Source organism: Phalacrocorax carbo, chromosome 16, assembly GCF_963921805.1.
Source record: "Phalacrocorax carbo chromosome 16, bPhaCar2.1, whole genome shotgun sequence".
Classification (NCBI taxonomy): domain Eukaryota; kingdom Metazoa; phylum Chordata; class Aves; order Suliformes; family Phalacrocoracidae; genus Phalacrocorax; species Phalacrocorax carbo.
In genome coordinates, this window is record NC_087528.1 from 8,526,866 (window position 1) to 8,553,705 (window position 26,840).

Genomic DNA, 26,840 nt, shown 5'->3' on the forward strand with positions numbered 1-26,840 from the left:
AACGGTTCATATATTTATTCATAAGCCAAGTTATCAATAAAAAAAGTTCCATACTAAAAGGCCTTTACATAGAGTTTGCTGTTCATAAAACCTTTGTGTTTTTAATCCTTTTTTTCCTTTTTTTCCTTTTTTTTTATTGTTGGTTTTTAAATTTTTTTTGGTCTTTTTTGTCTTGTTTTGTGTATTTTTTAGTGTTTACACTGGAAAAGCCCCCGCCGCCGCGCGGCCTGTACACATTTACAGCGCGGGGCAGCGGCGGTAGCGGCGGGCAGGGCTCGGCGGGACGGGCCAGCGTCCGCCAGCACCGCGGCCGCCCCGCTATTGCACTGGGGCCAAGCTGTGGCAATGGGACCCCCGGGTTGGGGGGGCGGGGGGGGGGGAGCTGGGAGAGCCACCCCGCCAGCCCACCCCTGCCCGCCTCCGTGCCCAAGCCATGCTGGGGGGCCAAGCCCCCCGCCCTGCCGCCGCGTCCCCCCTATATACAGAGCTCCCCCGCTGTCCTCGTCCCAGCCAGGCTGGGGGAAACAGTGCACTGAAACGGAAACGCGACCCCCCCCCCCCCCCCACCCCACCCTGCCCCATATTATTATTCTTTTTTTTTTTTGTTCTTTTTTTTTTGTTTTGTTGCTTTTTTTTCGTTGGTTTGTCTGTTTTCCATAAAACTTCCCGGAAGAAATACAATATTTACACGCAAAATAAATAGAACAACACACCTGATTTCTGCTTCACCTGCTGGCAAACAGTCAGAGGTACTAGGGAAAGTATGGCTTGTAGGGGAGCCCCCCCCCCGCGCCCCCCGCAACGACGACGATGATGCCCCCACGCCCATCCCAGCCACCCCAGGCTTTGCATAATTGCCGGGAAGGAGCCCCGCGGCAGAGGGGGTGCACGGGAAGGGGGGGCTGCCCGTCCCCATCCCCCTCCCGGCGCCCGGGGTGGGCACGGGGGGTCAGCAGAGGATGGGCACCCCGTCAGCGGTCACCAGCCGGCCCGTGGTGGGGTCGTAGGTGCCCGCCAGGTAATAGAGGTCCTGCCGGTCCTGGTACTTCTTGCTGCGGGTCATCTGCTCGTAGTGCTCCCGTCCCACCACCTGGCACTTGTGGGAGATGGTCTGCACATCGTTCTCGTCCTCATGGCACGACTGGTACAGGGCGTTCTGCAGTGGGGACAAGATGGCATCACTGGCTGGCCCGCCCTCACTGGCGTGGCACCCCCCTCCCTGGCTCGCCCCTCACCTTGCCGTCGCTCTGCCGCTTGCCCAGCTTGGTCTCCTCAGGGTGGTAGAACCACTTGACCTTGACCACCATGTTGCTGCCCCAGGACTCCCACATGCTCTCGATGCGCCCGATGTAGGGCAGGTTGGGCCGCCCGGCCGAGAGGAAGACGGCGCAGTCCCCGATGCGCAGCGTCTCCTTGCCTCGCACGATGGCCTTGTAGAACAGCTTCCGCGCCTTGCCCTTCATGCCCCGCCGCTGCAAGGGAGAGCAGGGGGTCAGGGATGGCGCACAGACCCCCTGACCCCGCCCCGCCAGACCCCAGGCACCCGGGGAAAGCAGGCCAAGATGCTCCCACAGCACCCATCCAGCCCTGTGCACCCACAGGCATCCTGCCCCGTGCACCCAAGTGCTACGGCCGGTGTAACTGGCACCCTGTGCTGTGTGCCCAGGCACCACGCCCAGCAAACCCATGCTGACATCCCCTGCATGCAGGTGCCCGGCCCTGTATCTCCAAGCACTCTGCTGTACCCATGCACCCATGTACCCTGTGAACACAGGCACCCTGCCAGGCACCCATGCTCTCCACCCCATGCACCCTGCACCCTGCCATAGAATCATGGAATCATTGAGGTTGGAAAAGACCTCTAGGATCATCAAGGCCAACTGCCAACCCAACACCCCCTAAACCATGCCCTGAAGTGCCACATCTACGTGTTTTCTGAACACCCCCAGGGACGGTGACTCCCCCACCTCTCTGGGCAGCCTGTGCCAGGGCCTGACCGCTCTTGCAGTAAAGACATTTCTCCTAATACCCAGTCTAAGCCTCCCCTGCACAACGCGAGGCTGTTTCCTCTCATCACTAGTGACTTGGGAGAAGAGAGCAGCCCCCACCTCACTTCAGCCCCTCTCAGGTAGTTGTAGGGGGCGATAAGGTCTCCCCGCAGCCTCCTCTTTTCCAGGCTAAACACCCCCAGCTCCCTCAGCTGCTCCTCCATCAGACTTGTGCTCCAGACCCTTCCCCAGCTTCATTGTCCATCTCTGGACACGCTCCAGCAGCCACGCACCCCTACAGCTGCACCCATGCCCCCTGCCCTGTCTCCCCAGACACCTTGCTGTGTACCCACGCGCCCTACACCTGCACTCACGCCCATGCCCCATGCATGCAGGCACCCTCCCATGCACCCTGCCATGCACCCACACACCCGTGCCCACAGGTGCCGTGCCCGCTCCGTCCCCCGGGCTGTGCTGAGCAGTGGGTGCCCGCGGTGGGCGCCGGCCGTACCTGCGTGGGGTTCCCCGACCACCTCCAGAGCTGGCGTGCGGGGAGGAAGGCAGAGATCTTTGGCCGGTTTTCCACCGAGGGCAGGCGCTGCCTCCGGGAGAACTCTTTGGCTTTGGAGAAGCTGAGGGCTTCCTTGCGCTTGAGCTTGGCCTTGGGGCCAGCGGCGGCGGCCTTGGTGAGGAAGCAGCGCTGCGGCGCACCGCTCTTGGAGCGCAGGGCCTCCGGCTGCGCCAGCAGCGCCGGCACCGGGTGGGAGAGGCAGGTCTGGAGCAGCAGCGTGGAGTCCTCGTCCTCGGAGCTGTAGGAGGAATCCTCATTGTCGGAGGAGCAGAGGCTGGAGGTGGAGATGGAGCCGGAGCTGGAGGAGGTGGAAGAGCCCGAGGAAGAGGAGGAAACTGAGAGGCGAGTCATAAAGCGCGAGGGCACGTCGGCGCCCAGCCCGCCCGCCTCCTCGTCCTCGTCCATGTCTGAGTAGGAGCTGTGGCAGTCACTGTCGCAGTTCAGGGTGAACTCGGCCTGGCCCGAGTATTTCCGCAGCGCCAGCCCCACAGGCAGCTGGTGCACGGGTGCCCGCCCTTTCCTATCCTTGCCTGCCAGAGCCGCGTGGGCATAGCCGTGGCTGGCCAGGGGCCGCTCCAGCTTGGCCCCAAAGTCCTTCTCAGCCAGCAGCAGGGCCTTGCAGTTCTTGTTCTTGGGGGACGTCACCCCTTCGTGGTCCAGCTTGACCAGGTACTCACTGCCTGCCTTTCTCCGGCTGCTTTTGCCCATTTCTGCCTCCAGCCGCTCGGCCTTCTTGGAGCGCAGGAGTTTCTGGGCAGCCGGCAGCACCAGCCCAGCCCCGGCCCCGAAGGAGGCGTAGGAGCTGGCGATGCGGCTGAAGGAGTCGGCCCCAAAGCCATTGCCGAAGACGGGGGTGGCAAGGTGGTGGTGGTGGTGCACAGGGAAGATGGCCTCTTTGGCCCGCAGCTTCTTGGCGCTGCCGTTGACCTGGAAGAGGTTCTGCAGCACGGCCGTGCCCTTGCTCGCCGCCTTCCGCTTCGTCTGTGCCACCGCCGACCAGCTCAGCAGCGGCCCGCCACGCCGCCCCAGGAAGGGGTCGCTCAGCACCGGCGCCTTGCTGCCCGACAGCACCTCTGCAGCTTTGCCTGGTGGGAGATGGGGGTCAGGAGGGGCCGGCGGCCACGAGGATGGACAGACAGACGGAGGGAGGCAGGGGTGTGCTCCAGGACTGGCCTCATCCCTGCACATCCTTCCCTGCTGCCTGATCTCCATTCCCCTGTCACCACAGCAGCCTGCACCACCCCGGTCCTTCCTCCACCCGCCAGCCCTGCACCCTTCCCTGCATCCTGCCATACCCTGCTCCCAGCCCCTTGCACCCCATCCTTCCCTGCATCCCCTCCCCTCCCTGCATCTCAGCATCCTTCCTCACAGCCTGCAATCCCCCACACCAGCCTCCCTTGGGCACCCCAGGGGTAGGTGGTCCATGGCTGGCAGCCCCCCACCGTACCACTTTTCTCCTTGCCGGCCGCCTTCCTGCCCGAGTTCTTGGGGGGCTCGGGGCTGTCATGGCGGTCCGGGCAGAGGCTGGGGGGCAGCTCGCCAGGCGGGGGCACATCGCTGCACGACCGCTTTGTCCGCCGGCAGGAGCTGGAGACCAGCAGCGCGGGGGATGGCTCGGTGCCTGCAGGCAGAGTGTGGGGTCAGGACCAGCCCCGCTGCCCCACTGCCCACCCCCTGCCCACAGCACCCACCCCAGCCCACTCACACTGGATCTTGAAGTCGGGGGGCAGCAGGCGGATGTTGGAGACGGCGATGTGCCCTGTGTCCCCGTCGTCAAACTCTACCATCACCGCCTCGGGGTCATCCTCCTCCTCATCGCTGGAGGAGCCTGCGGCATAGGGAGTGCTGTCAGGATGGGGCAGGGGTCCCCAACACCCCATGCCCTGCTGGTCACCCCCCGTCCTGCTGGCTGCCTGTGGCCGATCCTCACCTCGCACCACGTTCCCTGGGTAGAGGCACCGGGATTTCTGGCTCCAGTAGGCGCAGACGCGGGTGCCCGGTGGGAGGCTGCGGCGCGACTGGGGCCGGACATCAAGGACCTGCGAGGAAGCGGCGTGCTGGGCTCTGCAGGGCGCGCTGCCCACCGTGACCCCCACCCCGGCCCCCCGCCCCGCTCACCGCCTCCTGCAGCAGCTGCTCCTGTGAGTAGATGCGCTGCCGGTTCCCCCGCTCGCCCTCGATGATGATGCTATAGCTGGGGAGGGAGCGTGGAGGGGGGCTCAGCACCCACCCAGCTGCCCTGGCACCCTCACCCATGACAGGGACCCCCACCCTGACCCCCCACTCACATGTCGGGGGGCTGGATGGTGCGGACACTGCCAGCATAGAGCAGGCTGTCCTCCTTGGGGATGAGGATGTGCAGCCCGTCCCGCAGGTCCTCCTTCTGGATGGCGCAGGCATGGGGCAGGGGGGAGCGGTGTCCCCCCCGTGCCACCCCCGCCAGGCAGCCCCCCTCCTCCTCCTCCTCTGAGAAGCTGCTGTTGTCGTCAAAGTCGAAGTCGTCCTCCACGGTGAAGCTCTCCAGCAGCTTGCTGACCGCCCGGCCCTTGCACTGCGGGAGAGGGAGCTGAAGGCAGGTGGGGGGCACAGGGGGGTGCCGTGCTGGGGCGGGAGTCTGGCCACTGCCTCTCACCTGCTTGGTGGCCACTTTGCTCTTCACCTTGGCCAGCTTCTTGCCCTTGCTCAGGATGGTCTTGGCGCTCCGGGGGGACAGGGCCAGCGAGAGTGCCCCATTTTTCCGCTGTGGAAGGCGGGGTCACAGCTGGCTAACGGCCCCCCCCCCCCCGCAGTGACCCCAGCCCTCTGGAGCCCACCGGTGGTTCCCAACCACCCCAGCCTCTGCACCTCACGGGCCAATGGGTGCTCCCGGCCATCTCAGCAACCCCAGCCCATGCAAACCCTGCACCCAACCCTCTGCACCTCATGATCCTGTGGGTGCCCCTCACCCCATGCCCCCACGCTCACCCTCAGGGCTGACTGCAGCACCTTGCTCTTGCGCGTGGCCTTCTTCAGCCTCTCGCTGGCTAGGCGAGCCCCCTCGTCCCTCGTCCCAAAGTGCCGGGGGTCGGTGCCAGCGAAAAGGCTGCCGGTGGGGGTCGGAGCGCTGGGGCCGCTGGGGGCTGGTGGCCGGAGGCTCTCCTTGGGCTTGGCCTTCAGCTTCTTTTTGCCACCCCCCTCGCAGCCACCCGCCTTCCGCCGCACCGGTACCTTCTCCAGCTTGCCAGTCCCCGGCTTCACCGGCCGCCGCTTGATCTTCACCTCTCCTTCGGGGCTGCCGAGGCGGCAGGGCCCTGTAGAGGGGGGACCGGGCTCATGGCACCCTGTGGGTGCCCACCCAGCCCCGGAGCATGCACCCAGGGGGTCTCCATCCCCTGTGTCCCACTAGGATCCCTGTGGGGCGATCCTGTTACCTAGTAGTCCCTGCCTTTCCTTCTTCTTCTTCGCCTTTTCGTTGGCTTCCATCTTCACCACGGAGGATGGGGAGGGTCCGAGCACGGCCACAGGCACTGAGGGCAGCAGGGACAAGCCCGGCTCATCATCACCATCGTCCTCACTGTCTGTGTCCCCGTCGTGCTCATCTGCAAGAGAAGGGGGCAGCAATGAGGGACCCCGTACACCCAGGGGGAGCCCCTGCACCCCCCTCCATGCCCAGGGAGATGCTGCTTCCCTGTGTGGGATGGGGTGAGCCGAGACCCCGTGTGACTCCCTGGCACAAGCCACCCCGCCACACCTGCAGCTGGATGCACCCCCTGGGCCTGGCCCTCTGGCACCTGCTCTGCACCCCCAGCCCCGTGCTGCACCCTGCATCCCCAGCACGGTGCCGGCCTTGCCTTTGAAGCCTGCAGGCTGGCGGGAGTCGGGATCCTGCGGCTGGTACTTGGCAGCCTTGGAGCTCTTGGGACGGGACAGCTTCTTCTGGATGCGGCCGCTGGGGTTCGGGTCTTTCCGGCGGAAGGGGCTGATGCCGGCGGGCAGCCCTTTGCTCTTCACCTTCTGCTTCAGCTGTGAAACCTTGTGAGCCACCTTGCAGGCCAGCTTGCCCTGCGAGCTGCTCTTCTTGCACCGCACCTTCTCCTGGGGGGTACAGGGAGGCTCGGGAGGGGGCCGGCATCCCCCCAGCCCTGGGGCGATGGTCACCAGTGGTGGGTCCAGACTCACCGGGGAGCCCTTGAGGCTGCCGAACGCCGCCTCGGTCAGCTTGCTCCTCTTCTTCTTGGGCTCTGGGTCCCCCCGCAGCTCAGCACACAGCAGGGACAGGCTGGTTTTCACCGCCCTGGCGGGGAGAACAGCATGGGCACAGCGCCTGCCAGACCCCCCAGGACGGATCCCGCAGCCTGGCTGGATCCTGCACCCCTTGGATCAGTCCTGTACCCCCAGTGGGACCCTGCATCCCCAGCCATATCCTACATCTCCCAAATTGATCCTGCACCCCCCGGCCGCCCCCAGCTCCCCGCCTTCATTCCCCCCCCTCGCCCGTAACCTTCACTTGCTCACTAATGTTTTGTGACATAAAAACCTAGAGATTAATTTTTTTTTTCTTCCCCTCCGTCTTAATTGAAGGAACCATTTAGCGCAGATTTAACTGTTATTACTGAACGGGGGGGCCGGGGGCCGCGCGCGCACACGCGCTCCGAGCGTGTTTGGACTCGCTCGGAGGATTTATGCAAATGGGCCTGTCGGGAGAGGCAATTTGTAGTGGAGAAGGACAATTATACAGGGCCCGGGAGTGGGGAAACGGCTGCGCCGGGCGGCTAATGGGTAATAATAAAGCGCCGGCAGCGATGAACGCCGCTGCAGCGTGACCAATGGCTTTATACGGTGCAGATAAAGAGGCTTTTATGCAATGCTGCTCCCGTGGCCGGCAGAGGGAGGGGGGACATGGTGCTGCCGTCCATCCGAGCCCCCCCCACCCATGCGCAACCAGGTCGAGAACAGGAGCACACCGGAGCGAGCGGCCGGACCCCCCGAAACGCAGCTGCTGCGGATGGGCGGGGGGGGGTAATGTGGTGGGGTGGCCCCTGAGCACCGCCACCCCCACGGCAGGATGGCCAGACCCCCCAGCGGCAGGGCTGGTGGCCCATCCCCCGGGACAAGGAGGGCACGCGGCGCCGGTCACTCACTTGACCTTGCGGCTCTCGGCCCTGCCCAGCGTACTGGAGTGCTTGCGCTTCCTCGGCCGCCCTGGGCCACGCCGTGCCGGGCTCCGGGAGCTCTCGTCACGCCTGCAGCCGCAGCAAGACCGGGGGCACCCTGAGCCACGCGGCCACCGCAGGCGGTGCCCCTCCGCCGAGCCGGGCTGAGGACGGCCCCAAACTCATCACACCAGTGACTGCCACTGCTGTCCCACCTGGCAGAGGGCGCTCCCTCCCTGGCCTCCCCCCTTCCCGTGGGCTGCCTCCCCCCAGGGACCCAACAAAGATGGGGATGGGGACATACTCGTGGTCATGCCGCCTCTGCAGCTTCACCAGCTCCCGCTGCTTCTCCTTGTAGCGGCGCTGGAGCTCCGCTAGCCGCATCCGCACCTCCACCTCCTGCGTGTTGAGCTGCTCGATGGCTGCTTTCAGGGGGCAAACCTGGAGGCCGGGGCGGCAGGCAGCTTGCAGCGCCAGCAGCCTCGGCCCTCGGGCTGAGACGAGGCACAACTCATCCCACCTCCCACCCCAGCCGCACACGAAGAGACACTCACGGCCTTGGTTTTGGGCGTCCAGGTGTACTTGCGGCGCGGGACGCGGGCACGGGGTGGCGGGGAGGTGGGCAGGGGGCTGAGCGCGGGTGGGCTGCCCTCCCGGCTGGCCGCCTCCACCAGTGACCAGGCAGCTGCCACCGTGGCCAGGTTCTGCAGGTTGAAGGCCAGCAGGTCCTCGTCCTCCCCTGACAGGATGGGAAGTCAGTGGGGCCAGCGTGGGATGTGCCCTGGACCCCTGCGCTGCCCCACTCATGTGTCTGCACACCACAGTGGCACCGGGACCACTACTGGGGCCGTGTGGGGTGAGGAGGGGTGTCCGTGGGGCAGGGGGGTGTCGTGGGGTGCCATGTATAAGCGGAGTACCCCGGGGTGACCTTGGGGCCACGCAGAGGGTGGTGGCAGAGAGGGGGCTGGCGCACAGTATGCGCGGCATGGCCAGCATCCCCGGGCGGCCGTGGGGCTGGGGGGGGGGCCGGGCGCGCAGCGGCAGCCAGGGATGAACTCATCGGCGAGCGGAGCCAAGGCCAGAGCTGGGAGGGACGCGGTGACGCACCCCATCCGGCCGCCCCATCTGCGGCGGGGCGAGCGGCGGGGAGCGGAACCCCACGGACACCTCCCTGCCCCACAGCGTCACGGCCCCGCGCCGTGCACGGCCACGGCAGCAACGAGCACGCGAGGCCCCGCTGCCACGCGCCTGCCCTGCGCCACCCGCCTGCAGCAGCGCTGGGGATGCGCCAGGACGGCCTTCCCCGCCGGGGCCCCCGGGATTCCCTGGGGAAGCCGAGCCGGGAGGGAATCCCGGCGCCTGCCTGGAGCCAGCGCTGGAGCAGAGCCCCAGAGACGGCCCTGGGGCCACGAGCATGGCCTTGCTGCTGGGCACCGCACCACCGGCACCGCACGCAGCCCCTTCGTTCCTTGCTGCCAGCCTGCACGCAGCCCCACGCTGCAAACGGGCACGCAGCCCTTCACTGCCAACACGCATGCAGAACCAAAAACGCACACACAGCCCCCTTCTCGGCTGCACAACACAGGCACTGCCCAGCTCTGCTAGTGCAAGAGCTCGTGCAAGAGCAGCGCCGCCCTTGCACACACCGCACACGCACTGCACGACCCCTCTGTTGCACAGAGCACCCCCTGGGCACCCCCGTGGGCAGGCAGCACAGCACCGGGGGCAGGGGACACCAGGGCATACAACCAGGGGGCGGGGGCACTGGGGAGCAAGGGACACCAGGAGAATGGGATGCTGTGGGGCACCAGGTCCTGTGGGGCGCGGGGGGGGCCGCTCACCTTCCAGGGCCAGGTCACAGCGGCGCCGGCGCAGCTCCAGGTCGGCGAGCTCACTGAGCAGGGCGATCCCGGGGATCCCTGAGGCATGAGGGGCAGGCGAAGGGGGGGCCGGGGGAGGTTCCCCAGGCGAGCCCAGCGCCGGCAGCTCCCCCAGGTCAATGCCAGCAGCAATCAGTGCCTCCAGGCCGCCCAGGCAGCCCTGTCGCCCACTGGGGCGGTCACCATCCTCCTCATCGCAGTTGCCCTCTGGGTCTGAGCCATCGCTGTCACCTTCCTCTTCCTCCTCCCCCTCCTCCTCCTCCAGGGTGGGGGGCAGTGGGGAGGCCCCCGCCACGGGCACTGGGTGCTGCTGCTCCAGTGGGCTCTGCTCCGGCCCTCCCTGAGCTGCCTCTCGGCGCACCCCGAAGGGCACCGGTGCCCGCTCCTCAGTGGTGCCCGCGGCCGGGGTCGGCCCCCGCTCCCCGCAGAGGGGCCCTGGAGCGAGGAGGAGGTGGTGACGGTGCAGCAGCGCCCCGGGACCCTCAGCCATCGTCCCCCCGGCCGGCGGCTCCCGTGGGGGGCCTGGCTCCCGCAGCACCTCCCCGGCAGGGCTGAAGGTCCGGGACTGCTCGGGCTCAGCCGGCGGGGAGCCGGCGTGCATAGTGTCAGGGTCGGCCGGCTCAGCGGAGTGCGCCTCAGAGAAGCCCATGCCGGCAGCGGGGTAGCTGTAGCCAGGGGGCAGGTCTGTGGGGAAGCAGGTACTGCTCAGTGGGAACCCCCTGACGCCCCCAGCACCCTCCTCCTCCTCACCGCCCTGGTCCTACCTGGCTCCAGGGACTTGGGGTAGTCGCGGGGCGGCTGCCCCTCTCCGCGCTTGTCCTCGCCATCGCTGCCCTTGCTCTGGACGGGCAGGGGGCTGTCAGCCGGGGAGCGGGGGGCCACGGCGGAGCTGGCAGCAGGGCAGACGGGTAAAGTGCAGGGGGCCGCGGGGAGGGCCACGGGACACTTGGCTGGGTGCCGCAGGGCTGGAGAGTGGCAGCAAGGGGACAGCTTGGGGGGCCCGGAGGCCGCTGAGGACAGGCCCTTGGCTGGGGGGTTTAAGGCAACTGCTTTGTGAGAGGGTTTGAGGGGCTTCTCGGGACCCCCATCCTCCAGCTCCAGGGGCTGCTCCTCCGGCTTCCGCTGCAGGGGACACTGAGGTCAGCACATGCCAGCCCCACTGCCCGGCCCCTGCCCCACATCCCAGCCCCACATCCCAGCCCCGCATCCTACAGCCCTGCCCAGCACCATGTAGCCCAACCCCTGCCCTACTGCCTGGCCCCAGCCCCCCAGCCCTGCCCTCCATCCCCCAGCCCTGCCATGCATCTCACACAGCAACACCTCACATTCCAGCCCCACATCCCATTGCACACCCAGCCCCACAACCCTGCACGCCAGCCCCCATCATACCACCACCGCCCCCAGCCCTGTGGGCACCTGGACATGCGCCTGGCGCTGGATCTCAAGGGCCTGGGCTGCCCGCTGCTGCTGCTGCAGGGCATAGAGCTCTTGCTGCCGCAGGAACTGGGAGCGCGAGTACACGGGCAGCTGCCCCGTGTGCTGCAGGTGGGCACCAGGGCCCCGGCCTGGGTACATCGGGGGCCACAGTGACGCCTGGTCCATCACGTCGGCTGCCAGTAGCAGGGGGTCAACGAGGGACCTGCCTTGGGGTCACCCTGCAGACCCCAGCAGTGCCCTCCCCAGCCCTGCAACACTGGCTGCACCCACAGGGACACCATCTCCCACCCTTGCATCTCCAGCAACTGCAGCAACCCCCCATCTCCCACTCCTGCACACCCAGAAGCACTCACAGGAGCCCCCATCTCTCACTTGCACACCCAACAGCACCCTGCAGGGACGTCCATCTCCCGCTCCTGCACCCCCAAAAGCACCCAGACGGACCCCATCTTCTCCCCCTACACCTCCAGCAGCACCCACAGGATCACCCACCTCCCACCCCTGCACCCTCAGCAGCACCCAGAGGGACCCTACCTCCCACCCCTGCAACCCTAGTTCCACAGCAGCACCCAAAGGGTCCCCCACCTCCCACCCCTGCACCCCTAGACCCAAACCCACAGCAGTACCCCAAGTACCCCAGTCCCCACCCCCCGCCCGAGCACAAAGGAGGGGGTGCCTGCCGCCACCCCCTGTCCCAGGCTCACCCAGCGTGTGTGGGGTGCCGTGGGCAGGGGGCTCAGTGGGCAGGATAACGAGCTGGGCAGGGGGGTCCTGGGAGAGGGGGAAGACGGGCTGCATGGTGCTGGGCATGGAGGCGGGGAAGGCGGGCGGCAGGTTCTGGTGCAGCGCGGGGTGGCCGATACCTGTGGGGCCAGGGGTGGACTGTCAGCGCTGGGGCTGGGGGGGCAGCACCCCACTGCTGGGGAGGACGTGCCCAGCTAGACCCGATCCCACAGCTCCCCCAGTTTGCTGGTGGCACTGACCGTAGGAGTGTCCCCCCATCCAGATGGAGGGGCTGCGGGTGCGGGGCAGCCAGTGCGTGTGTGCCGGGTGGGCGTGGGCAGCGGGGTCCCCCCCGAGCTGCCCCGCTGGCAGCGAGGAGCCCCCGGCGATCATCAGGTGGGGGGTCAGCTCCCCAGGACAGCCCCCCGACGGATGCATCCGGGCAAACTCCACCAGGTCCTTGTTATCCCTGCGGGAAGAGGGGGGGACAGGGGGTGTGGGGCAGCGTGGCACCATGGGGACAAGCCCTGGTGGGCAGGGACCCCACCGTGCCCCCACCACGGCACTTACTGGAGAAGGAGCTCTCGCCCCGGCAGCCCGAGACGCTCCTCGCAGAGCCGGCCCCGCTCCTCCTCTGCCTCCAGGTCGATGAGGTGCATGGGCCGTGCAGTGCCTGCTGTGCCAGGGACAGGACGAAGGCATCAGCGTGGCGCTGCCAGCCCCCTGCCACCCCCCGGTCCCACTCCGGGCCCTACCTTTGATACCAGTGGCCGCCCGACCTTGCCGCCCGGAGCCACCACCACCGTAGGAGGGCTCAGGTCGTCCGAGTGTGTCCTTCTGCCGGGCCACGGCCACGGCGATGCCGACGGGTGGCTGCCGCACCTCACCCTCGCCGGGGGCCAGCCCGTCGTGCTCCCGGCCACGGGCACAGTCCGGCCGCTCCAGCTCTGGTTGCCCCTTCCCCGGGGGGAACTTGGCATCCTGGTGGGCGCAGCTGCCCTTGACGGCCCCCAGCCCCACGAAGGGGGGGCCCTTCTGCCCCCCCAGCAGTGCCTGGTTGCTGTATTTCAGCAGGTTCTTCATGGCCGAGACTTCATCCGGGGCGGCCGGCACCTCCTGGCCCAGCACCGGACCCTGAGTCATCAACGCAGCCTGCTGCAGACTCGTGCCAAAGGGGTCCAGGTAGGGCCCCTTCCGCTCCTCCGCCACGGCCAGGGGGGGTCCTTGGCCCTGCACGCCCCAGGGGGGCAGGGGGTGTCCGCCGTAGCCCAGGGCATTCAGCTCCAGGGGCTTGCGCTTGCCCTCAGAGCCGGTGCTGGCCACCTCTGCCTCGGGGTGCTGCTGGTGCCGGATCCGTGCCACTTTCTGGGGACCTGGCCCCAGCGGGGGGTCCTTGGGGGGGCCCTTCTCTAAAGTGCAGCAGGAGGGACCGACCCGGACGCCCAGCGGGTCGGGGCGAGCGGCGCGGGAGCAGTCAGGCGCTGGCGGCACCTCAAAGTAGCCCTTCTCCAGAGCACCCTTGGGTGCCGGGCCCCGGCTGGCGAAGGGGGGCCCCTCAGCCGCCCCCCCCCCCAGGTACTCCAGCCCTTTCAGCCGGGCACCGGGACCCCCCCACTCCAGCCGCCGCTCCACCGGGCCCTCCGCCTTCAGCGGGTGGTGGAAGGGGCCGCCGTAAGCGGCCGGGGGCTCGGCCCCCACCTCGGCGTGCCGCTCCTTGCCCTCGGCACGCTCCAGCCCGCCGGCCTCCCCCGCCACCTGGAAGGAGCGGCTCTTGTCCGTCAGGTGTCCCACCGAGGGCACCAGCGTGGCCCCACTCAGCTTCAGCTCCCGGCCGGCTGGCTCCGGCAGCGGGCACAGCACCTCGGAGCCGGCGTGCAGCTGCAGGCAGGGGAAGGAGCCGGCGGCGGGGCCGAGTGGGGCCGGCCCGGCGGGCACCGTGTAGGAAACGGCGTGGTGCAGCATCTGCCGCCGCTCCACGCACTCGCCGTAGGGCTGGGGGGCCTCGGGGGCGCCCGGCTCCCGCTCGCCCCGGCACTGCTCCTTGGCGCTGCAGCGGCCGGCGCGGGGCAGGGCGCTACCGGCGCAGCTGGGCAGCACGGCGCGGCCGGCGTCGCCCTCCAGCCCCTTGGCGCCCAGCAGGCAGGATGCGAGGTGCTTGGGGCGGCTGTCGACGGCTCCCCGTGGGGGCAGCCCCTCCTTGCAGTGCCCCTCCGGTGGCACTGGCAGCACCGCCTTGTGCCGCTCCTTGGGGTCCTCCTCGGGTGGCCGCTCCTTGGGGTCCCCTTTGCCCACCTTCTCCTTGCCTGCCAGGAAGCGGTCGTAGTCCTTGGGGGTCTTGGGCAGGGGTCCCGCCTCCCGCTCCCGGCTGCAGGAACCAGCGGGGGGCCCAGGGGCGGCGCGGGCAATGCCGGGGAAGCCATGGCCGGTAGGGAGCAGGGTGGGTTGGGCAGGCAGGTTGCGCAGGTAGAAATTATCTGGAGGGGAGGGCGTTGGGTGAGCCCCCTGCAGCCCCCCCTGCCAAACAACAGTGCGGTCTGGGCACCCGGGGCTAGAGCCGTGCCAACGCCAGCTCCCTGCTAACGAGGGGAGGAACACCAGGGGAAGGCACGGCCTAATTACCTCCCTTTCCCACCCAAACAATGTTCCCTATTAAGCACCCGCCACAATATTGTGAAAAGCGAGAGCGGCGGCGGCGGCTGGGACGGGTGCCCACCACCCTACACCCGCCGGCCCCGCTTCTCCCTGGGGACCTGGCGCTCGCTCTGCCGCCAGTCCCCGGCGCCGACGCTGAGCGCCAGCACTGGGGTTGGGTGCTGAGCCCCCCACCTCTGACCGGCAGCCTCTCTGCCATCCCCTGCCGGCTGGGGACATGTGCCCCCGTGGGAGACCCCGACCAGCCCAGAGGTTGCAGTGGCACCGCGGTGCTGTGCCGGGACCCCGGTACCTGCCTTTCTGGCTCTCATAGAAGCGGTGCTGGCCGTAGAGGACGTTGCTGTTGCTGTGGTGGTCCAGATGGCTCATGGGCAGGAAGGTGGAGGCCAGGCTCCCGGAGAAGCGGGGGTACCCTGGGGCTGGGGGCACGGCAGTCAGGGGGACCAGGGCGTGCTCACAGGGACACGGACCCCAGCGGCACCTCTGTGCCATGCTACGGCACACAGCGCACCGCAGCAGCCCAGCCACACACTGCTCTGGCTATAAACACTTTGCCAGAGCCTGTAATCTCCTCCGGGCCAGGGACCCCCACAACCTCCCCTGGGAGCTGCTGCTGGGCTGAGACCCCACAGGCTCATGGCGGCAGTGGCCATATCGTGGCTGCCCGGCACAGCCCTTGCAGGCTCATTAGCCAGCGCGCTCGGACAAGCTGTCCATCAGCGATGGGCGCTGCGCTGACGGAGCCGCGTGCGCTGCCCGGCCCCCCCGCACCCCCCCGCACCCCCCCGGCGCGCCGTGCAGGCCCCGGCACGCCGGGAGCCAACTGGCAGCCGGTCAAACTACCAGCTGGGCTGGCTGCCAGGGCCCCGCGCCAATACCACCTCCCTGCTCCTTAACTCTGTCGGCCCTCGCTCCGGCCGCTCAGGTGGGGACGGGGACACCGGCATGCTGTGGGGTGCCGGGGGTCGTGCCAGGCTGCGCGGGGACCCCCGCTCCCATTGCACTGGGGTGTCTGTTTAACTGGGGCTGCACGCACTGCCTCAGGGGTCCCCATGCTACAGCCTGCCCCAGCACGGAGGTCCCTTCCACGGGAGGGGAGCATGGCCCCTGGTTCATCACCAGTGACACAAGCTGGCCTGGCCTCAGACAGGCTTCATGCTCGGGGCGGGGGTCTGCAGCCTGGCACAAGCCTCTCTGGACCCCACTGAGCCCCAGCTATAGGGGGGCTGAGCCTAGTCCCCATGGATGCATGGGGGGGGGGTCTGTGGGGCACTCTGCCCCCTGCTGCCACCACACCAAAGCTCACTGTGTGCCAACTGTGTGCCCGTGCCGGCTGCCTGCCATGACCACCCTGTGTGCCGGTGCCTGGGAGGTCCGAACCCCGACCGCAGGGGCACCAGCTGGACGTCACCCACCAGCACTGGGCAGAGCCCTGGCCGCATTCCGCCCATCCCACCGGGACACCCCGCAGGGACACCCCGCCTGCCCGCCCCAGGGTGCGGCCACCCATTCCTGCCCCGGCGCCCACTCACCTTCGTGGGAATGCGAGAACCAGATCTGGGAGGTGCCGGAGTGGGGCCCGCGGAAAGCCGGCTCCGGGGGGGAGGTGGCGGGGCCAGCGGGGTGGCTGGGTGCCCCCGAGCTCAGGCTGCTGCTCAGGAAGCCCCCCATGAAGGAGGAGGCGGGTGCGTTCCCCATCAGGCCGCTGCCGGCTGCAGTGGGAGAGGAGAGAGTCAGGGAGGGCTGCCCGCGCCCCTCCCTTGCACGCCCACCCTACCACCACGCTTGCTCGTGCACACGCGTGTGCACACATCTGCTGCAGGGCTGTGCACAGCCCGCACTGCATTTGTGCATCCCTCGTGCATGCACGCTGCTTGTGCACGCACATCTCCCACGGACACACGCCTCTCACTCCCTGAGCACGCACGTCCCTTGCGCGATTTCACCCCTCGTGTCCCCTCAGCCCTACGCGGCTCACACATGCATCGGGGCGTGCGAGGCACAGCAGAGCCATGCAAGGGGCACCAGTGCCCTGCCCTGACCCTGTGTGCATGCCCTGGGCACACACATGTGCCGGCGCATGGGAGGCTTTGCACACGCATGTGGCTCCCCACGCTGCTGCTCTCCCGCTGACTCCAGCGGCAGCTCTGAGCCGCTGGTGGACACCAGCTGGCCCCAGTGCCGGGACGAGCCTGACCTCCCCAGGGCTCAGGCTGTGCCGTGCCATGGCAGGGCGAGCCAGGCCATCCTGCTCCCAGCACAGGCAGCTGCCAGCCACAGCAGCCAGAGCCCTGCCAGCACCCAGGAGGTAGTGGCAGGAAGGCTGGGGACATGGGGACAGCTGCCTGTGACTAGGACAGCAGCTCCCCAGGGCCAGGACACCACAGGGGTGGCACTGGCTGCGGGCAGGACTGCATGTGTGTGTCATGCGCATCCACATGCATGTGTGCACCCATGTGCAGGGAGGAGCAGGCGTGTGGGGAGGACAGGCCCAGTGTGGGAAGTGCAGGGCAGGGGAGCAGCCTCCACCCTGACCCCGGTGGCCTCCCCCACAGCCGGGGGGGGTCCCAGCACCCCCTGGGGAGGCCCAGGCCAGTGCTCCCCACTCCGGCCAAGCTGTGAGATCATGGTGGAAACATTGGAGCCAGTGGCCAGCGGCCGGGCGGGCAGGAGAGAGCCGGAGGGAGGGAGCACTGTCCGGCCCACACTGCGCAGCCCTGTTCTCCGTGTCCATGTGTGTGCCGACGTGGGCTGGCGGGGCCGCGGCCGCCCACCCCCTCCCCGACACGGCTCGGCATGGCGCGGTGTGGAGGAGCCCGGGCTGGCCAGCCGCCCGGCCGGGGCAGGAAGCGATGCTTTGCTCTCTAAGCCGGCCCACGCTCCCCGGCTAATCCCTCTGGGATGCCTCTGGGATGAGTGTCGGGGATGTGGTTTCAGGCAGCTCGCTCCTTCCTGTGCCGGCCGGCCGGGGGCTGAGCCCGGGCGGGGGCCGTGTGGGCTGGGGGCACGGCCGCACCCTGCCTGTGGCCCTGGGAACTGGCACCACGCGCCCCCGGGGCAGGACGCTGCTCCCCCTGTGCCAGCATGCACTGGGACGGGTGGACACGTCCTGCCAGTTGGCCTGGTTGCACCAACGCATCCCGGTGGAGTCGTGCCCGGTGCTGCCCGCGGGCAACTGCCCCGGTGCGCCTCCAGCCCCGGCCGTGCCGGGGGACCCCACCGCGGGGTGTGGAGCCGGCAGCGTGCCGGGCGGCTGCGCTGGGCAGGAAGCCGAGGTTTCCAGAACGAGCCTTTTCTGGAAGCTGTGAAACAGGCTGTAAAAAAAAAATAACCCCCCCCACACTGATGGCGGCGGGGCCGGGCTGGCGCGGAGTGTCCCAGCGGGGCTGGTGGGGCTGCGGCCGCCGTTCCCCACACCTCCCACCCGCTGACTCACGCCCACTGGCACGGCCGGATCCCCCAGCGCACGCTGGCTCCACAGCTAGCCGTGTCTTCCCACTCGCCTTGCACGCCCGCCTGCATGCTCGCCCCGGTCCCTCGCGCACTCGTGCCCTGCCCCACGCTGCCACGGCTCAGCCTGGCGTGGCACGGCTTGGCATGACATGGTGCGGCTTGGCATGGCGTGGCACGGCACGGCGCAGTCAGAGCAACGGTGATGCTGGTGCGGGCAAGGAAGGGTCCCCAAAACCGTGCACGACTCATCTCACCCGTGAGCAGGCAGTGCCAGAGAAGCCCCATGCCAGGGTGGACGCAGCACCATGGGGCAGATGGGCAGCGGGGTCCCACCCCGGCCCCCCCAGCATCCCCCAGCAGCGTCAGCCGGGAACTCCCTGGCCAGGCTCCCCGCGGCCAGCGCCATGAGTCAGCCCCACCGACACCGCTCCCAGCTCCAGCACCAGCACGGCCAACAAGAAAATCCCCCATGGCGGGTGCCAGCGGGGAGGGAAGGGTGGCCCCGGCCATGGACACTGGCCCTGGAGGCGTTTTGGGGGCTGTGCAGGGCTTTGCACCTCATGCCCATGCCGGGAACTCTGGCAGCTCTGGAACAGCCAAGCAGGCACTGCGCTGGCCCCGGCCACCCCACAACGGCCCTGGCACAGCCCTGGTCCTGCCATGCTCTCCCCAACGCCGAGCCCGACCCTGCGGGCAGGGAAACTGAGGCAGGGCAGGGGGTGGGGACGTGCCGGCAGGTTTTGGTGCTGGCAGCACCCGGGACTCGCCAAACAGGGCTGGGGGGAGGTGGCAGCCCGAGGAAAGAGTTAAGAGGAAAGTGAAGCCGCTTCCCCCTCATCACCACCAAACCGCAGCTGGGGGGGGGCCTTTTTGCCTTGGTCCCAAACCCGCAACGGGTCACACGTGTGACAAACATGCCAGGTCTCAGCTCAACCGCAGCGACAGCGCTGGGGGGGATGTGGGCTGGGGGGATGAGCGCTGGTGGGACCAAGGGGGTGGCAAGGGGCACTCCCCACCCCCCCAAACCCACCCTTCACCCCCACACTGAGTGCGGCACAGATGGGAATATGCTGGGAAGACAGAAAGATTCCCCCGCCAGCAAGCAGGGCCAGGGCGGGTGCGGGGGGGCCATGGCCCCGGGGAGGGTCACTGCGGCCACGGCTGCTCCAGCCCAGCAGGTTTCTGGGTGGGGGGCTAGCAGCAGGACCCCCAAGGCGGTGCTGCCAGGAAAGGGAGAGGGTCCCTGGCCCCCCATCCCAGACTCTGGGAAGGTTGGGGCTACACCCCACCAGTCCCCCCAGCACAGGCACATGGCTGCACCCTGATATTTAGGGGCTCCATTTTGCAGAGGGAGGCGGGGGGGCTGAAGCCCCCCAAAGCCATGGGCACACCCAAGCAAGGTGACAGCCCCCGGGTCCCCGCAGCGGCAGGGACGTGCGCGGGGTGCAGGGTTGGGTTACTCCCTCGGCTATTTCGGGGCTGGAACATTCCTAGCGGGGCCGGGACCGGGGCCGCATGCAGAGACACCGGGAGCTGGCAGGGACCCTCCCGCACCACGTCCCCACAGCCAGGCACCCCACGAAGGTGCCACCCCCGGTCCCCGGACACGGGCAGGATGTGGCCCCTGGGCCCACCCCACCCCCACACTTTGCAACACACACGGCCCCTTTAAATATTTGGCAAATAGGAAATAAGTGTAATATAATTTCCTCGGTGTTATAATTTAAGATTAATCCATATTGTTATGGCACTAAATAAATGCCGTAATATTGAAATGCAGTTCAAATTAGCTTGACAGAGTGCCAGAAGTACAATTAAAACGTTATCCGATGGGTAATCACACGGCAGTCGCTCCGTGCTAAGTGCCACTCGCAAGCTGTCGGCTTTCGATGGAGGGAAGGGGAGGCTGGAGCCGCCGAGAGGCTGCACGCTGCCGCACGCTTGCTCGCTCGCTGGGGCCGTGTGTGCACGCACCGCTCGGTGCACGCTGCTTGCACGGGGTTCACGTGGCTGATGCACGCTGCTTGCATGGGGCTCGCGAGGACGGTGCACGCAGCTTGCACGGGGCTCGTGAGGTGCACGCTGCCTGCACGGCCGGCGCACGTTGCTTGGTGCCTGCTCCTTGCACGGCCGAAGCGTGCGGCTGACGCACACTGCTCCATACACGCTCCTTACACGACTGACGCACACTGTTCGGTGCACGCTGCCTGCACGGCCGGCACGCAGAACTTGCATGTCCGGCGCACGACTTGCACACCAGATGCATGCGCCTTGCAAAGCCCAGAGGCCATTTTGGGAGCAGCCGCAGGCCCGGCACAGGCCAGGGCTGCGGAGAAGCCAGGGAAGGCCCAGGGGGTCCCAGCGTCCCACCCTACGCAGTCCCACGGGTGCCGGGTGTCCCACGGAGGCCAAGCAAATTCCCCCTTCTGGAGACACCCCCGAACTTGGAGCCCACGGTGACCCCATCTTCCGCATGACCCCCTGCAAAGCATCGCACCTGCGGGGGCCCCGGCTGCCGTGCACGGAGCGGGAAGGAGCAAGTCTGAGGGGCTGCGAGGAGGACTCATCCCCTCCCTCCCTCCCCCCAGGGCCGGGGGACCCCAGCACCCAGCAGGGTCAGATCCTGCCCCAGGGCGATGCCGCGGGCAGGCAGAGCAGCAGGCAGGGAGGGCGGCAGGCAGGGCCGCGCTGTGCCCATCTGTTTTGTTTTACGGAGCGGATAAAGAAGAACTCCAAGAATGAGATTATTGGGTGAGTGTTTATTTACTGCGGGGGGGTGGGGGGCGCAGCCTGTGTGAATCTCTGCAGAGTCACCGAATCGCCAAATACTGCTATTTTTATTTTATGCCGTAATTCCCAGCTCGGCTCTTGCATATCACTGCCATTGGCACCAGGAGAGGAACCGACTGCACAGGGGGACAGGGACAGCCCAGGCCAGGGGTTCCCAAGGGGCCTGGGGTGCCCACAGGGGCACCCAAATGCTCCGTGGAGCCTGTCCGCACGCCCAGTCCCCTCTTGGGGATCAGCCAAGTCTGCCATACACACAGCGCTTGGCCCGCAGAACCCGGTGGTGGCACTGCCAGCAGCGCTGCCCCCACCTCCCCCCCCCGGCACGGGACCCTCCCCCAGGTCAGGCAGCCCCAGGAGTGCAGAGGTGGGAGGCAAAGGCTGGGTGCCTGCAGCCTGGAGTGCTGAGACCCTCTCTACACCCCCTCAATTTGGGGGTTTCACTGCATTTACCCAGTTTGGGGCAATCACTGCATTTACTGGCAGTGAGCGGGGCTCGCGGCAGCTGCCCGGATCACACTGTGCGGCTGCTCGGGCTTCCCGTCCTCCTGGGCCCCAGAACGCAGCAGCGTCTCCGCACGGATCCAGCTAATCGGTAACAAACAGATGAAACCAGGGTAATTCCACAGGATCTGGGGTTCTCTGCAGCCCGCTCTTCCCACCGGACACTCACACGTGTGTGTGTGTGTGTCCCCGGCCACCCCAGGACAAGTGTGGCTAACGAGGAGCAGACGAGTTAATCTCAAAATCTGTTTTAACTTTGACACCTACTTTTCAAAATGCAGCGCATGCAGCGGCGCGGCCGGGCTAGCACGCGGTGCCAAGATGGGGAGCGGGGAGCCCCCGTGCCACGGCCGCGCTGGAGCCGTGCCGGTGCTGTGCCGCGGCCTCCCAGCCCCTTGTCAGACCCCATCTTCAGTCATTAATGAGGAAGCTGCAATGTGGAGTGGCTGCAGCGCTGGCACCCAGCCCCACGTCACCACCCCGGCCGAGGGCCACCGTCCCCACCTGCCCCCCGCCATTCCCCCCCCCCCGCCCCCAGCCATGCCAGGGAACCTCATAGTGCCTGGCCTGAGCCCGGCCTGAAACTTAATCCGGGGAGGGGGACAGCTGTGGGAGCCCCGCCAGCCACCAGCGCCACGCCGCCGGCTTACCGCCCCGTCCACCGCCCCGGCACGCACACCCGCGCCGGGATGCAAACCAGCACTGCCACAGCCAGGCTGCACACCCGCACCAGGATGCAAACCAGCACCGGTTTGCAAAGCGGTATCCCTGGGGTCAAGCTGCACACCGGCATCGCCGCGGCAGCAGCGGTGCTCCCGGCAAAGCCCCGGCACGCTTGTGCAAGCCCCCGCTGGTGCTGTTATACATTGCAATGCACCGAGGGCTCCGCCACGGTGACAAACAGCCCGGCACGATCTCAACTATATATTAGTCCATAAAAACGTCAGAAGGGCAAAAATTGAGGCCCCAGCATAAAGCTCAGGCTCAGCCGAGCCTCTGCCAAAGCTTCCCGCCCCCCTGCCCGTGGCAGGAGCATTGGGACCCCCAGCCCCACTCAGCACAAGGGTCGGTGTGGGTGTGCCGGGGCAGTGGGACCGTGGCCCCCAGCCAGGCTGTGCCCCCACCAGCAACAAGACTGGGGTGCAGGACTGCATCCTGGCCTGGGCTCCCGGCAGCTCCGGGGGTCCCTGTCCCCACCCCGACCCCCCAGCATCGGGCAGGGCCGCAGCTCCCCACAGGCCCCCAGTGCCGTCTCGCGCCATCATTTGCATGGTCCCAGTGCCAAAACCAGACGCAAACTGAAGCATTTGTTTGCAATAACTGCGCAGCCCCGAATTATGGCTTTAATAAAATCAAGCTAAACAGTTTTTATCTCCCCTTCCCAGGGCAGCCTCCAGCCCCCGGCAAAGGCTCCTGGGAGGTGTAGTCCGGCCCGCTGCCGGGAGCCATTTGGGGGAGCGTGGCCGGAGCCCCCTCAGCCGGTGTGGTGCCCTGGGGCTGGCGCGTGCCGCGCCAGCCCCACCGCCGCCGCCCGGCAAACCACGGGCTGGCTTTATTTGCTGGGTGGGGTAATTATCAATCATCGGCGTTAATTACTGCTCCGCACGCTGCCATGGCTCCCAGCCCTATGGCACAGCCATGCCACGGGGACGCCGGGGTGCTGGGCCTGGGGACCCCCCCTCCCGCCAGCCCCATCACCGCGCCAGGCACGAAATTATCATTTTTATTCGCATGAGCAACGTTCCCGTACGCGCGGGAGCCTCCGAGCGCAGCTCGCCGGGAACGGCTCCGGCTGCGCCGGCCCTGCCAAAGCCGGGAATATTTTTAGCTCTTTCTGTTGTTGGGTTTGGCTTCTCCTTTTTTTTTTTTTTTTTTTTTTAAGGCGAGTTTCTGCCGGGGTATTTTTAGCCTGATCCATGTTATTTTAACAACCTCCGTTGCATTTGGGCTCCCATGTGTCGCCCAGGCCCCGGCGGGTGCGAGGGTCCGGCCACCGCCACAGGGACACCACCACACCAAGAAGCCAGAGGCAAACCAGCGGCACCCCAGTGCCAGCATTCCCCAGGGGTCCCCCTGCCAGGCCACTACAAGCCGGAGAGGGGCCAAGCCCCAACCCTTGTCCCCCACCCCGGGGATGGGCACTGAGCCCCCATTCAGGCCCCCTCCACCCCAAAGCCAGGGGAGGCCAGGGCAGGACCCCCCAGCCTGGTGGTGGTCCTGAGCGGCCCGGCCACGGTGTGGGGGCTGCCAGCACAAAGCGAAACCGCCCCAGCCGCGGGCCCGATCCGGTGCCGCCTCCCCGGCACCCCCCCAGTGCCCCCCGCTTTCCACCTCCTTCCAGGAGCCTCGGCCCCCACCGCCTCCCCCCCGTGCCGGCCCGGCCGTGCCCCCCGCCCTAATCCACGCACTAATTGTAATCCCATTAAAGCAGATATAATTTTATTAGTATTCACAGCTCATCAAGGCGGCGACAATAACCGGCGCTGCCGCCGCCGCCGCGCTGCGGTGAGAAAACCGCCTGCACCGGCGGGAAGCTGGGGGCCCCGGGCTGCGCCGTGCCGAGCCAGCACGCCGCACACCGGATCCGGCCCTGCTCCCGCTTCGGCTCTGTCCCGGAGCTCGGCAGCAGCAGACCGGCTCCCCGCTGCGCTTGCCGCCCCTGCACCCTCAAACCCACCCCCCCACACACACCCCGCACTGTGCACCCCGCTTTAGGCATCCCGCTTTAACCCCGCATGGCTGCAGCCGAGCACCATCCGCGCACGCCGCTGCAGACAAAGCCAAACGGGCAGCGCACGCCGTGGATGCCGGCGCAGCGGCCGGATCCAGCGAGCCTCATCCCGGTGCCGGCACGCTTGGCCGTGCCGTGCTCGGCCGTGCGCCGCGCTTTGTCCGTCTCCGCCAGGACACCAGCTGCAGAGCCGAACGCACGCGCTGCAAACCCCTTCTCACCCTGACACTTCGGCGCTTTATACAGAGCCGGGGTTTGCTGGCCTTTCCGAGCCGCACCACGGCACCGCCGCGCTGGCCCTGCGCATAACGGCCTCCTTGTTTGCCCAGAAAGCGCTTCCTTGTTCAAGCACCGGGATCTCGCCGGCCCGGCCCGGAGGTTGCGCTCCTCCCGCTCCAACAGAGCGGACAAGCGGGGAAATGTCCCACGTGTGCGCGAGCCCCCATACACCCACACCCCAAAAACACCGGGCGCGGCAACAGTGGGCGCAGCACAAAGGGAAGGCCGAGCCCCCCTGGTGCACCGGGCTCCCGCGCCGCCCCCCCCCGGCCCCCCATGCCGCCACCCCGGCCCCTCTGACCTGTGTGCGTGGCCATGGAGATGGGCGCGGGGAAGTACTTGGTGGGCTGGAAGTGTCCGGGGGGCTGCACGGTACCGTGAGCCGAACCCGCCACGCGCCCCGTGCCGTGCCGGTGGCCCAGGCTGCCCCGTTCCGACAGCAGCCGCGGCGGGGGCGCGAAGTCACGGCCGTCCATGCCGGGGGCACCCACCCGCCTGCGCGTTGCCCACGGCGGGACGCCGACACGGCTCCTCGGCGCGGCCGGCGATCCTCAGCGCCGCGGCGGGCTGGGCTCGGTGGCGGCGTGCCGCGCTCCGCACCGGGGCTCCCGACTCATCCTCCGCTCCTACAGCGATGGGAAAAAAAAAAAAGGAGGTTGTGAGAGCGTGGCCAGGCCGGGGGGTTACGACCCCTCCTCGTGCCCCATGTTCCCAAGCCCCCCCCGCGTGTGAACCCCCATTCCCCCAGCACCCTGCTCCCCAGTACACAGCCCCCTTTTTCTCCAGTACCCCCTGAGCACGGTCCCCCATTTCCCCACCGTCCCCGGAGCACAGCCCCATTTCCCCCATACCCCCAAAACACACACACACCCCCCCGCTTTCCCAGGGCACGACCCCTGTCCCCCGGCTCTCGGGCCCCGCTCCCCCGCTGCAAGGCTCGCTATTCTCCCCGCGCCCGGGGCCCGGTTCCCCGCCGCTCGGGCCCTTCCTCCCCCGGTGCACGGCCCCGTCCTTGCCCCGGCGCTCGGCTCTTTTATGCTCCCCGCTGCTCGGGCCCTTATTTTCCCCGGGTGCTCGGGCTCCCTTTTACCCCGGTTGCCATCGGCTTCCCCGGTGCCTCCCCGGTGTTTCCCCGGTGCCCGGGCCCCGTCCCCCGGTGCACGGCGCCGTCCCTTCTCCCCCGCGTTGCACGGCCCCGGTTCCTCGCTCTTCCCCCGGTGCGCGGACCCTCCTCTCCGCGGTTCCCCCCGGTGCACGGCCCCTTCCCCTCCCCGGCTCGCACGGCCTCCGCTCCCCGGCGCTCGGGCCCTCCCCGGTGCCCGGTTCCCGGTGCCGGCTCCCGCCCGCCGGCGCCCGCCCAGCGCGGGGCATTGTTCTCGGCAGCGCCGGGGCCGGCGGGCCCGATCCGGCGGGGAGACCGGGGCCGGGCCGGGGCGAACAAAGGGGCCGCGGAGCGGCGAGGGCGGCCGGGGGCCCCCGACCCCTCCCGGGCCGGGGCTGCACCTCCCCGGGGCCGCGGCGGGCGGCGGAGCGAGCGCGGCCGTTCGGTGCTGGGGGGCGGCGGAGGCGGCCCCGGGAGAGGGAACACGGGCGCAGCCGGTAAACGGGGATTAAAATTTTTTTTTTAATTAAAAATTAAGGGCAGCGATGTAAAAAAAGCAAATTTTTACTAGAATAAAAAAAAATGCAAAAAAATTCAGGGGGAAATAACTTAGGGTGGAAAAAAATTAATGCAAAAAAAAATTATTGCAGAAAAGAGTCAATACAAAAAAATATGCATTAATGCACGAAATTTTCAAGGCGAAGGTTTTTAACGCGAAGGTTTTTAAGGGAAAAAATATGTTAATTAAAAAAAAAATGAACGCCGAAAAAAATTTTCAAGGAAAAAAATTAACGCAAAAAAATTATTTTAATGCCGCGGAAAAAAAAAGCAAAAAAAAAATAGAGGCAAAAAAATATTTTAATGCAAAAAGAATTAACGCAAAAAAAAAATAATTAAGGCGACAAAAAAAAAACCAACAACCGAAGCGCCAAAAATTAAAATAAACCCCAAACAACAACAACAACAACCGAAATCACCCGCACGATCGCAGTTACTTACCGGAGGGGCGTTCCACGCGCGGGGCGAGCGCGGTCCCGGCGGCGCGGGGCGGCCCTGGCGGGGTGCGCAGCGTGCTCCTGCCGGTGCCCGTGCACTGCCCATGCACCGGCTGCTCCTGCAGCAAAGGGAACCGGGGGGGGCGGGGGGGGGAGGGAGGGGGGGGATCGGGGGGGTGGAAGGGGGGGGTGGGAAGGGGGGGGGGGGACCCCGCCGCGCCTCCCCGCTCACGCCGCGCACTCCGCCGGGCGACGCGCCCCGCATGCTAATAAGCGCGTGCCCCGCGCGCGCGCCCCGTGATTGGCCGCCGCGCGGCGCTCGCGCCCCGCGCGCCTCAATCTCCTCCCCTCTTCGCCCCGCTCCCCTTCCAATCGCCCCCCCCCCCCCCCCCCCCCCCCCCCCCCCCCCGCCTGCCTCCCTCTCTCCCCCTCTAGCGTCAGCGCGCCCTCCCAATAGGCTGGCGCCCCGCCAGCCGCCTGCCAATCAGGGCGCGGCGGGGGTTGCGACGCCGAGCGGCGGCGCCTAATTCAAGCCCGGCGGATGAATGGGAGGGGAGGGTGGAGCGCGCATGCGCCGTGCATCGCGGCGAGGGGGTTGCGTTGCAG

General features: G+C 67.5%; 1 protein-coding gene across 1 annotated transcript; it reads right to left on the minus strand.

Annotated features, from left to right (window-relative positions):
• BAHCC1 (BAH domain and coiled-coil containing 1) lies at positions 1-26,394 on the minus strand. Its single transcript, XM_064467406.1, has 26 exons — positions 26,239-26,394; positions 24,439-24,763; positions 15,916-16,095; positions 14,680-14,802; positions 12,487-14,205; positions 12,302-12,407; positions 11,992-12,200; positions 11,713-11,871; positions 10,988-11,181; positions 10,336-10,693; positions 9,533-10,255; positions 8,246-8,430; positions 7,996-8,132; positions 7,680-7,781; positions 6,718-6,832; positions 5,970-6,633; positions 5,524-5,849; positions 5,192-5,299; positions 4,848-5,110; positions 4,678-4,753; positions 4,490-4,598; positions 4,265-4,387; positions 4,007-4,180; positions 2,500-3,644; positions 1,236-1,472; positions 1-1,156 (listed from the first exon to the last, which is right to left on the minus strand). The coding sequence occupies exons 2-26, from the start codon at positions 24,611-24,613 to the stop codon at positions 950-952; spliced, it is 7,917 nt and encodes a 2,638-aa protein (XP_064323476.1). The 5' UTR covers positions 24,614-24,763; positions 26,239-26,394; the 3' UTR covers positions 1-949.
• Positions 26,395-26,840: the final 446 nt, after the last annotated feature.

Bases quoted from the DNA above. Each gene is read 5' to 3' on its own strand.
- BAHCC1 (XM_064467406.1), bottom strand. From the start codon at position 24,613: ATGGACGGCCGTGACTTCGCGCCCCCGCCGCGGCTGCTGTCGGAACGG. The intron at 14,803-15,915 runs GTGAGTGGGCGC...CCGTGCCCCCAG, and splicing joins GTTCTCGCATTCCCACGAAG to CCCCAGGGTACCCCCGCTTC. The intron at 11,872-11,991 runs GTCAGTGCCACC...CTGGCCCCACAG, and splicing joins GATGGGGGGACACTCCTACG to GTATCGGCCACCCCGCGCTG.